Source organism: Salvelinus sp. IW2-2015, linkage group LG9 (genome assembly GCF_002910315.2).
Source record: "Salvelinus sp. IW2-2015 linkage group LG9, ASM291031v2, whole genome shotgun sequence".
Classification (NCBI taxonomy): domain Eukaryota; kingdom Metazoa; phylum Chordata; class Actinopteri; order Salmoniformes; family Salmonidae; genus Salvelinus; species Salvelinus sp. IW2-2015.
This window is the reverse complement of record NC_036849.1, coordinates 16,517,544-16,528,837: the sequence shown is the minus strand read 5'-3', so window position 1 is coordinate 16,528,837 and position 11,294 is coordinate 16,517,544. Positions and strand designations below refer to the sequence as shown.

The 11,294-nt window shown below is 43.2% G+C and overlaps 1 protein-coding gene across 1 annotated transcript in view; it reads left to right on the top strand.

Moving 5' to 3' along the window:
* Positions 1-200: 200 nt before the first annotated feature.
* The window catches only part of LOC111968697 (uncharacterized), a 19,277-nt gene continuing 8,183 nt past the window's right edge, over positions 201-11,294 (top strand). The window contains exons 1-4 of the mRNA XM_023994493.3: positions 201-617; positions 1,572-1,602; positions 6,089-6,175; positions 8,679-8,805. Of these exons, the coding sequence (XP_023850261.1) occupies positions 465-617; positions 1,572-1,602; positions 6,089-6,175; positions 8,679-8,805 (398 nt within the window). The 5' untranslated portion in view covers positions 201-464. The remainder of the gene's footprint in view (positions 618-1,571; positions 1,603-6,088; positions 6,176-8,678; positions 8,806-11,294) is intronic.

Below are 11,294 nucleotides of genomic sequence, written 5' to 3'. Positions count from 1 at the left end.
CCACAGTGAGAGAACAAGAGTGCTCAGGGAGAGAGCCACAGTGCTCAGTCGACAGTTCCGTTACCTACATGCTGAGACTGCTCACACACGCTGGCTGGACTACTGTACGCAAGTAGAGCAGTGATTGGACCAGGGCTCTGCCAGTCAGTGAACAAATCCCCTCTGACTTCCTCTCCTCCTTTCCTGATGCAGCATGGGCTGAGAGGGAGGGGAGTTGATCTGTTTTCTCTCAGCCTGCCTTAGCTCAGCTCGCCACCTGCCCTTGAGTTACTGTGAATAGACAAGACAGAGAGGAAGTCGTGCTGTAGTCTGGCTCTTGTAAACCATATCTCTGCTGTGTTTTTATCCCTGGGCTGTTTAGATTTTTTCCCCTCTCTGCTCTGGGGGTGTAGTGGAGTGGAGCGTTTGTCTCTGGCTGGCGGAGCTCCGATGGGAGGCAGCGCTGCCTCTGTCTGGGACTGGGGATGCTGAACGGGGGAAGGGAGGGCCTGTTTCAACTGGGACAGCAGCTCCAGCAACAGGGGGAGTACCAGGCCGCCCTCCACTGCTTCCTTAGCTCTCTGCTGGGGTTAAGGCACGTGCAGAGCTTCACCTCGCTGCCCAACTGCCTTCACCAGGTGAGCCAACGACCTAATGGCCGGACGATCACTCACTCTCACACCCATATGTATACATGCACCCGCAAACATACACACGCATACTGTAGACAAATGTTTGCACACACAAACGTCCAGTCTACAGGGACATGCACACACTTGTGGTGTACATAAACATGAGCACACAGACACAAAACCCATTCAGCACAATACTGATACCACACATACAGTACTGACACTGTACAGTACTGCCACAAGCCACACACTACACATACCAATACAACCTTGCCATCACCAATACCAATGTCAAACATCATGTTGCCACTCACAGCACAGGATCAGCATTTTTCCTGTTGACAGTGCATGTTGCAAGATGAAGACAGGGAGTCTGTCTGTCCCAGGACAGACAGAAAAATGTCAAATGGCTCTTTTCAATGTCAGTAATATGCCGTATTGCAAACCTGTGAGTATGTTAGCTACTGTACCTCAATATGAGGTTGGAAGTGGTCCATGTATAGTGCATAACATAATAATGTATGTCAGTAGCCTATTACTAGCAACTCCACTGTATCTGATGGATGCAAATAGCATCTGATTACTGGGACTCATTTCATGTGCATGCTTGTCTCCCAGGATAGAATATTGTTGTTTTGATCCAGTTTTGGTGAACCAGGTACATACTAAAGGCCCCTGGATAACAATATGTATCAAGTGACCCAAAGAAAATGTCTTACATTTACAAATGTAGCCCCTTACCCAATATCCCAGGAATGTGGCATGATGTTGAACAGACCAACGGCGAGAGAGAGAGAGGGTGGTGTTGTTCATTCCCCTCCACAATACAGTAGCTTATACGAGAATAGTGGAATGTGAATGGTCATACATGGTAATATGAGTAGAATGCAGACAGACAATTAATTGTGTAGCATATTCATATCATACAATCCTAATATGTGTTCTCCTTTGTGATTACAGATTGCTGAACTATTCATCTCCGAAAATAATTGTATCCTTTACACACAAACGGAGGCCTTGTGAGACCAAACCCCTATCCCTTATCTGACCCCACTTCCAGATAACTATTAGTACTATCTTTGCATGAAACCTGTGACTATGCTAGGGAGGCAAAAATTGTTTCCTTTTTTGGTGGCAGTGGCCTGCGGGTATGGTGAATTCCAGTGCAAACTGTAATTTGCCTGTACAGAAAAAGCATTGTAGAAAGAGGGAATTTGTGTCCATGGGACAGAATATTATCACAGCTTTGTCCCAGAATGCTCAAGGTTTTGAATGGGGTCAGGCTTTTCTCTTAAGAGGATTTGTAAGTGCTTATCTCCCCACAACAGAGTATGAGAAAGCTAATGAACCTGTATTCTGCAGTGGCTGTGTGTGTCACCACCACCGCCATTATCCACTACAGGCCAGTGCAGTATAGGGCTCAGATGCCAGCTCAAGTTATCTGCCTCAGCAAGACCCAACTCCTCACAACCCATCTCCCAAAATAGGTTGATTTACTGGGCTCACTTCATCAATACTAATCCATAGTCTCCTCATGTCCTCAGAAGTCATTTAGTTAAGAGGCTCATAGGTCATGATAGGGTTAATTAAGTCTTTAGACATGAGACACATAGCATCATGAATAATTATGTCACAATGGTGTCATATGTTAATAGTAACATATAAGCTTCATAGACACAGGCCATTACCACCATAACGATTTGAAGTAGATAGTTTTAAACTATTTACAAAGTCATTTGAGTTTTTATCATGGAACTTGTTACGTGGAACTCATACAGTTGTATGATGCAGACATGTCTTTTTGTCGACACAGAGATTAGGCCAGAACAATGGGATACATGACAGAGTCTGATTGTCCCAGTTAAAGTCACTGCCTATTGGGCAAAATCAACGTTGTTTCCACGTCATTTAAAACCCAAAATTAAATGTGATGATGTTGAATCAACGTAGATACTGATTGGATATTTAAAAAAGTCATCAACTTAAGGGAATTTTGTATTTTTTTCACCTAACTTTTAACCTAAATCCAATGACATGTTTAATTCACATTAGTTACCAAATGTAAGTCAAACTGACATCTGTGCCCAGTGGGTGGTCCCCGAGGACAGGTTAAAACAGGATATTCATGTGACTGGGCAGAGCCAGAGTTTAACAGGCTTTTAAAGTACTCTCTGGGTTGTATTTGGGAAGGTTCCCTGGGGAGTGAGGGAGGTGAAGATTTAGCCTAATCTAACTGACTCTGATGGGAACACATATTTTCACATGCACAGACTAAAAAACATAAACTCTCAGCATCAAATGCCATAATAATAACTCCCAGTGGCTGGAATTCTTCTCAGAGCTCTCTGACCAAAAGTCATCCTGGCTTTCATGGAAAGTGTATTAATCTATCCGTTCAATTTTGCTCTCAAATTAGAGAAATAAATAAGCCAATCAAACTGAACTTTCAGTCAAATCATTCTCAGGATGTTTTCTGTTACAGTTTCATGTTTGTAATCAACACAATCAAAAACATTTTATTGTTTGTTTTGTGGTATAGTGTTGACTGTATGAGAATAGTGTCACAAGCCACATATGCTTCAGAGTGCTTCCTTTAGAAGGTTATCTCAACCTTGACCCTCTCCACTTCACGTGTACCGCATGTGCTCTAAATTGAGTTCACCCTGCCGTTGGAAAGGGGTCTCTGTCTGCTTTTTTTGTTTCCATGTTTTTTTCTCCCCACCAACTCAGGGTGGAGGACTTAGTACCTACTCAGTGTGGGTTCGCTGCATTGTTGTGGTTGTCCTGCCAGGTTGTAAATACCCCAGACCAGCAGAAGTAGTGCTTTGACCTCTGTGGTCTGCCTGTGAAGTAACCTTCTATCCCAGAGGGTCCTCGTCATACTCATCTCACTGTTGGCAGTTAGCATGGGGCTTTCTAATGTAGTGATATGGACTTAATGGGCCTCTGATCATAGTGGAATTATCTCCAGTTTTCAAAACACAGAAATTTCACTTTGGGGTGATTTTGTAAAAACATTGAGGCATCACGTGATATTGACAGTTTTTTCATGATTGTTTGGGGCGATGGATCGAGTAGGTACAGTTTATAATCCAGGATATACAATGCAATTGTATAGTTAGTTGTGAACGCCTCTCCAGCCATCTTATTGGCATGTGAAAAGTGTTGTGTCTGTAATGGCCATCAACACTGGTACTGGTACTCCCTGTATATAGCTCCACATTGATCTGGTACTGGTACTCCCTGTATATAGCTCCACATTGATCTGGTACTGGTACTCCCCTGTATATAGCTCCACATTGATCTGGTACTGGTACTCCCTGTATATAGCTCACATTGATCTGGTACTGGTACTCCCTGTATATAGCTCCACATTGATCTGGTACTGGTACTCCCTGTATATAGCTCCACATTGATCTGGTACTGGTACTCCCTGTAAATAGCTCCACATAGATCTGGTACTCCCTGTATATAGCTTCATTATTGTGTATTTTATTCCTCTTGTGTTACTATTTTTTTTTTTCAAATTTTTCTACTCGGTTAAGTCTACACCCATTGTATTCGGCACGTGACAAATAAAATGTGTTTTGATTTGAACAGTCATTACCTCAGCGGTCCAGTAAACCCTGGAGTTAACCCTGTCTGTCAGCAGCTCAATATCTCTACCTCAGCTGACTATTATATACTGGCAACGAATAGGAATGAGGCACATTGCAGGATGTTTAGAAAAGGATCGTAGTAAACACATTTTTAAAATTCTACTTGTCCACTGGATGTTTACTGGAGTCATAAAGTATGTATGGCACTGCATACACTGTGTATCCTTCTGGCTGGTGAAGTCTATTAGGAGTGTGTGTTAATGTGCTTCTCGTGTATTTTGCTAGTCATACAAGGTAGCCTCTTTCCTTTCACATGGACAGTTATGATAGGGTTTATAGACTACTGTCATTTAAAGATGCACTATGCAGAAATCGCTCCGGTTTTTCCTGGTTGCTAAAATTCAAATGGTTCGCCTAATTTCAGTTTATGTGACAAAACAAGAAAGTGTAGTGTAGAAAGTCATAGTACATCTGAATAGCTGTGAACTATCTTTTCCATAACCAAAAATATTGTCTTTTCAGCTGTTTGAGGCTGGGGTACGAAACCAAAAGTAAAAGACACAAAAACAGAACTTAAGAACGGGAAGCATAGAAATAACGCAAATAGCCTTTATTCACTGTATATAATACATACATTTTTAAAGCTTTTATTTGTATCTAAACTGTGCTACTTTAACAGAAATCAATAGGTCACACACAAGCATTCAAAAATAGAACTAAGCAAAGTCTGGTCTCACGTGCGACAGAGAGCTCCTGCTTTTGAGTAGACCATTTTACGCCAGGCTATATGTCTGTGTTTATTTTAAGCAAATTTTCCTTGTCAAGCAATGCTTTTTAAATTCACCTGTCAAGTGTTAACGGGGTCAACTCATATTTCAGTATGAAGAATGCCTTTGACAAAGTGAACCAACTCGGCTCCTGAGTCTATTTTTAGGGATGGCACACATATTTGGTGCCTTAGGGACAGATCTAAATTTATTGGAGGGAGGGGTGGTCCAAAATAGGGGAGTGTTGTCAAGCTTTTTTTTTGTTGCTTTGGGGAGGGTTGTGTGTGTTTTTTTATTGGGCACAGGGGGGGGGTAGCGCATTTTTTCCCTGATTTACATTTGCTCTTCTGCTCATATTTTCCCTTTAAACAATGGCTTGACTTTTGATATTACCCTATTAAAGTTGAAACATTTGTGAAGGTTTGGTATGGTGTGGCTATTATTAAGCTTTAGCTACTGAAGGCCTATGAAGGTATAAATCTATTTTTTTTAACTGACAAAATCAATCAATAAATTCAAACTGTGCAGTGGCCAATTGATGAACGGAAAGAGACATCTTTTACAAAACACCAAAAAGTTTAAATGACATTCGGAGATTGTCAAGCCAAGCCTTCGATACTGGGTAAACCTAAAATAGGGAAGAATGTATTTGTATTTTCTTTTTGTTGAGATCGACAGTCTATTTGTGGTTTTGATAACACAAACCATGATATTCAAGTGCCCAAAGTTGGTATGCTTTGTTTATTGGTTGTGTGGTGCATTGGCACAGAAACCGGTTGGTGGACACCTTGAGTTGGAACAGCCCCCCCCCCCCAGTAAATTTAAATCCATCCCTTACAGAATCAGACACCCAAAATAACTGACACATCAACATTGACAAACAAAAGACTGCAGTAGAATGCCCAGATATTATAGTCCAAGCCTTCACAGAGACTATGATTTGAGCTATCTGTTTAGAATGTTGGTGATGAGACTTACTTGCTGAGGTCACATTCAGGAGCCATAAAAAAAATAAAACACATTGCAGTTAAGCCTGGCGACAACGTTTCTGACGCTACAACTGACTTAATACCTTTGACAACTGAGTCTGATCCTTCACATATATGAATAGACAGCAAGGCCCTGCAGTTCATTCAGGCTGAGAAGATGTTCTACGAGGTTTCTCTAATTGAGCTCACTGCTGTTCAGGGGAGCACAGGCAAGTATATTTACATCTGTAAAATGGGGGCATTAAGGTGGCATCCACAAGTTCAGCTTCTCACCATCTGACAAACATGTCAGAAGGGGGTAATCGTCAGTAGAGTTCAGTCATGGATAGTAGTCGTGGATCTGGGTTTGCCGCCCACTCATCGCCCACCATTGTGCATAGGTACAAGGAGTGACGAAGGATGCCGCTTAAGTACTATGAGGGTGGTTGATGAAGCAATTGGACTCAGGTGAGTGAGGCAGGCTTGTGGCTAATGAAGATTGGATGCAGGTGAGCAAATTGGCATGGGTACTGCTCTACGTCCATATATGGATTTCCTTGCTGCTCTGCCGCCTTCCATTGTGGATGTCTGGACCCATATATGGAGTTCCTGCTACAGGGCCGCATTCCAATATGAATGCCGTTACCCATGTATGGAATTCTGCATTCCAATATGGAAGTCTGAGTCCATATATGGAGTTCCTGCTCTAAGGCTGCATTCCAATACCGAAGAACAAGCCCATATATGGAAGTTCCTGTTGTGGATTAGGTATGTCATCTGAAGCCTAAAGCTGTCCTCCCAAAACTGTGTTATAAACTACACTTAGCACTCTAACTGGGTGATTAGGGGGTGCCCTAACGAAATGCCATTGCTGTAAGCTATCAATTGTGCTATACAGTATGGTATGCAGTGTATTTTTAGGACCTTTTTATTGTAATATACCAATCTGAAATGATACCAGTGCAATGTGTGATTCTGTACAATAGAGAAACAAACCTCAGCCAGAGAGCCTGGTGTATCCCTTACAACCCAACAGGGTTGGCCAGTCATCTATCACCTGCTGCCTCTCCTCTCCAGACGTCCGTCTGTCTGTCCTGTCTGTCTGTCTGTCTGTCTGTCCTGTCTGTCTGTCTGTCTGTCTGTCTGTCTGTCTGTCTGTCTGTCTGTCTGTCTGTCTGTCTGTCTGTCTGTCTGTCTGTCTGTCTGGCCTGTCATAGTTATCTGTCTGTCTTGTCTGTCTGTCTGTCTGGTCTGTCTGGTCTGTCTGTCTGGTCTGTCTTGTCTGTCTGTTCTGTCTGTGTCTGTCTGTCTGTCTGTCTGTCTGTTCTGTCTGTCTGTCTGTCTGTCTGTTCTGTCTGTCTGTCTGTCTGTCTGTCTGTCTGTCTGGTTCTGTCTGTCTGTCTGTCTGTCTGTCTGTCTGTCTGTCTTGTCTGTCTGTCTGTCTGTCTGTCTGTCTGTCTGTCTGTCTGTCTGTCTGTCTGTCTGTTCTGTCTGTCTGTCTGTCTGTCTGTCTGTCTGTCGTGTCTGTCTGTCTGTCTGTCTGTCTGTCTGTCTTCTGTTCTGTCTGTCTGTCTGTCTGTCTGTCTGTTCTGTCTGTCTGTCTGTCTGTCTGTCTGTCTGTTCTGTCTGTGTCTTGTCTGTCTGTCTGTCTGTCTGTCTGTCTGTCTGTCGTCTGTCTGTCTGTCTGTCTGTCTGTCTGTCTGTCTGCTGTCTGTCTGTCTGTCTGTCTGTCTGTCTGTCTGTCTGTCTGTCTGTCTGTCTGTCTGTCTGTCTGTCTGTCTGTCTGTCTGTCTGTCTGTCTGCTGTCTGTCTGTCTGTCTGTCTGTCTGTCTGTCTGTCTGTCTGTCTGTCTGTCTGTCTGTCTGTCTGTCTGTCTGTCTGTCTGTCTGTCTGTCTGTCTGTCTGTCTGTCTGTCTGGAGGCTGCTGATTCAGCAGCAGTTCAGTGTCGCATGGGCAGGAGGTTGCAGGAGTTATGGGATGGACAGGGAAGACAAATGGCCATGTTAGGCATTATCTCATAAGGAGTTGTGTGGCGCCATGGAATACCGAGGCCCCTGATTCAGCACTGTGCCAGCTGCTTTGTTTCTCTCTCCTGGGTCAATGCTGGCATCACAATCACTCCACCAGCTTTCTCTCTCTCTTCAATCTCCTGTTTAAACCTCGGCCCATTTCCATCTAATTTTGATTATCTGACAGATATTGGACCTACCCTATTTTCTATGCTTTCTATTCTTTTCCCTCATCCTGTTAAAAGTTTCTGTCCCCTTATTGCCATTTCTGAACCACTTTACTTTTCAGTTTACCTCTCTCCAACGTTAGGCTAGAAAAGCTTTTATGGAGGCTAATCTCCACTCCCACCAGGGTCAGCTCAGGTGTTTGTGTCTGTGTGAACAGGTAGCTGTGCCACTGCTCTTGTGGGTGTGGTGAGTGCGCTGTTTGCACTCACAGTATGCTCTCCCTTCCCTTTTCCCTCTGCTCTCTATCTGACGTCTCTTGCTCACTATCCTGTTGGCTCCACTGTACCCTGCTGTTCAGACTCCACTCTCATCTCCACACTGCCAGCCCTGCCAGAGACCACATCGCCAGCATTTTGGATTCTGTTTACTTGCTATGTAGAGAGACAGAGGGAGTTAAAGGGATATAAAGAGCGAGAGAAGGATAGAGCATGAGCAAGATGGATCGAGACAGACGTTAGCGGGCGGCTGATTACATGCCCTGTGTGTGTGTAACAGGTCCCCAGGAGGAGGCTTTGCTGGGCTCGTCTGGGACAGGATGGGCATCCCCAGAGGAGCTATCGGATCAGGCCTCCCAGGCACAGCATTTTGAGCGGCTGGCCCAGCTTTGCATCATGAGTAAAAGGTACGTAGAGTTAACAAGAATAACGCTAATGTCCTCTCTTGCAGTAAGGGCAGTGCTGTTTAGTATTGTTGCTCTTCCTCTCATTAAATGATACATCTTTGCTGTTTCGGTTCTGCTGGCTTTTCTGAACTGGTGTTGGTAATTACTGGGTTTGAAGTAAGGATGGGATGAGAAAGTAGATATTAATATTATGCCTGATATAGACAGCATAATATATACTGATACTGTAGGTGTTTTTGTTTGCTGTTAAAGGCTCCAAGGCTGTAGTTATATTTAATAGATGCTGTATTTTGATATTTTGGCTAGCTCTGTTCCTCAGTAAATTACTTTTGAAAGGATGTATGAGTGTATAATATCTTTACAAAATGAAAAACAGTGATACTGTCATTCAGACATGAGACTATTTCATTGAGGCATTGTATTTAAACTGTATGCTGTCTCACATCTTAAAGTGATACTCAGTTCCATATTGCCCCTCCCCCAGATTGTTAGTGAAAGATGGGTTTATATGTTCATAGTGCTTTGAAAATATGTCATCAGGATGAAAATTTACCTAGCCCAATAAACCAGTGCAGGAAGAAGTGTTTGCATCTGTGGCCCTCATGCAAAAACCACCGAGGTGAATTTACCTGTGGAGATGGAGCAAAGGGACAACATCCCTAATGGGAGTTTCAAGTGTTACCAGAACACATTGATCTGATGTCCTTGATGCTGGGGTATTCTGGTAGGCCAAAAAGACAGGAACATACACATTTATTTGCCCCTCCTGTCAATGTTTGGAAGATTAGAGAATTTAGCCTGATTGGCTTGAGAGGGTGGAAGGGGGTAACAGGTATCCTGACTACTCAAGCTAAATTCTTCTGCTGCTCCGTCGATCACTACATACTAGTCTGAGACTGCCGTCATTGAAGTCATTTTTGGTGATGAGGTGCACGAGGGGTGTTGTTCAAAACAAAGTAATCAGCGATTGAATCGTCTCTAACCAATCACAGTATCAAAGCCAATGACTAATTTTCAAACCACCGCTTTACCCACGTGCGTTCTGGCTCTGGCCTAACCCATCGATTTCTGGACCAATCAGACGGCCTCGAATGTGTTCACATTTTTGGGAACCTAACCTAGCAGGCTTCAAAATATGGCTGACTGGAGTACCCAAATCCATTTTGCAGGGGAAACTGAAGTTAGGTTGAAAATACTGTATCCTTGAAAACCGGAAACATCCGCTTTCTTGGTTTCTGCTGTTTGATGTCTCATTCTTCTACAATACTTTTAGTTTAAGGTGTCTCTTGTACTCTAGTTTTAGTTTAGTTGTCACGACTTCCTCCGAAGTCGGCTACTCTCCTTGTTCAGGCGGCATTCGGCGATCGACGTCACCGGCTTTCTAGCCATCACCGCTCCATTTTTCATATATCCATTTGTCTTGTCTTGTTTCCATACACACCTGGGTTTCATTTCCCCAATCAATCTACTTGTGTTTAACCCTCTGTTTCCCATCATGCTTTGTGTGAAATTGTTTCATGTTATGTGGTGTTAGTTTATGCGCTTCACTTTTATGTTCCGTTTTTTGAGCGCGTTTGATTTATGTAGTGCTCTCGTTTTTGGAACTTTAAAAGGGCCCCTGTTCATTACACGGAACCCAAACTGGCTGCGCGTGTGCGCTATCGTGCATACATTTATTTTGCCCCCCCACACCAAACGCGATCATGACACGCAGGTTAAAATATCAAAACAAACTCTGAACCAATGACATTCATTTGGAGACAGGTCGAAAAGCATTAAACATGTATGGCAATTTAGCTAGTTAGCTTGCACTTGCTAGCTAATGTTAATTTGTCCTATTTAGCTAGCTTGCTGTTGCTAGCTAATTTGTGCTGGGATATAAACATTGAGTTGTTATTTTACCTGAAATGCACAAGGACCTCTACTCCGACAATTAGTCCACACATAAAACGGCCAACCGACTCGTTTCTAGTCATCTCTCCTCCTTCCAGGCTTTTTCATCTTTGAACTTATATGGTGATCGCATCTAAACTTTCATTGTATTACCACGACAACCGGCAACAAAGTTCGTCTTTCAATCACCTACGTGGGTATAACCAATGAGGAGATGGCACGTGGGTACCTGCTTCTGTAAACCAATGAGGAGATGGGAGAGGCAGGACTTTCAGCGCGATCTGCATCAGAAATAGGAATGACTTCTATTTTAGCCCTTGTCATCGCAGACGCTCGCGAGCAGTGTGGGTGCAATAATTGAATAACATGGATTTCAAAATTTATTTTGCGATGATCGCGCACGCGACGTCCGGTCTGGTCAGCATGTTATACTCTGCTCTCCTGCACCTGACTTCGCCTCTAATACACCAATGACCTTAGTGTGTCTCTAGTACTATAATTTTAGTTTAGTGTGTCTCTAGTACTATACGTTTAGTTTAGGCTGTCTCTAGTAGTATACTTTTAGTTTAGGGTGTCTCTAGTACTATACGTTTAGT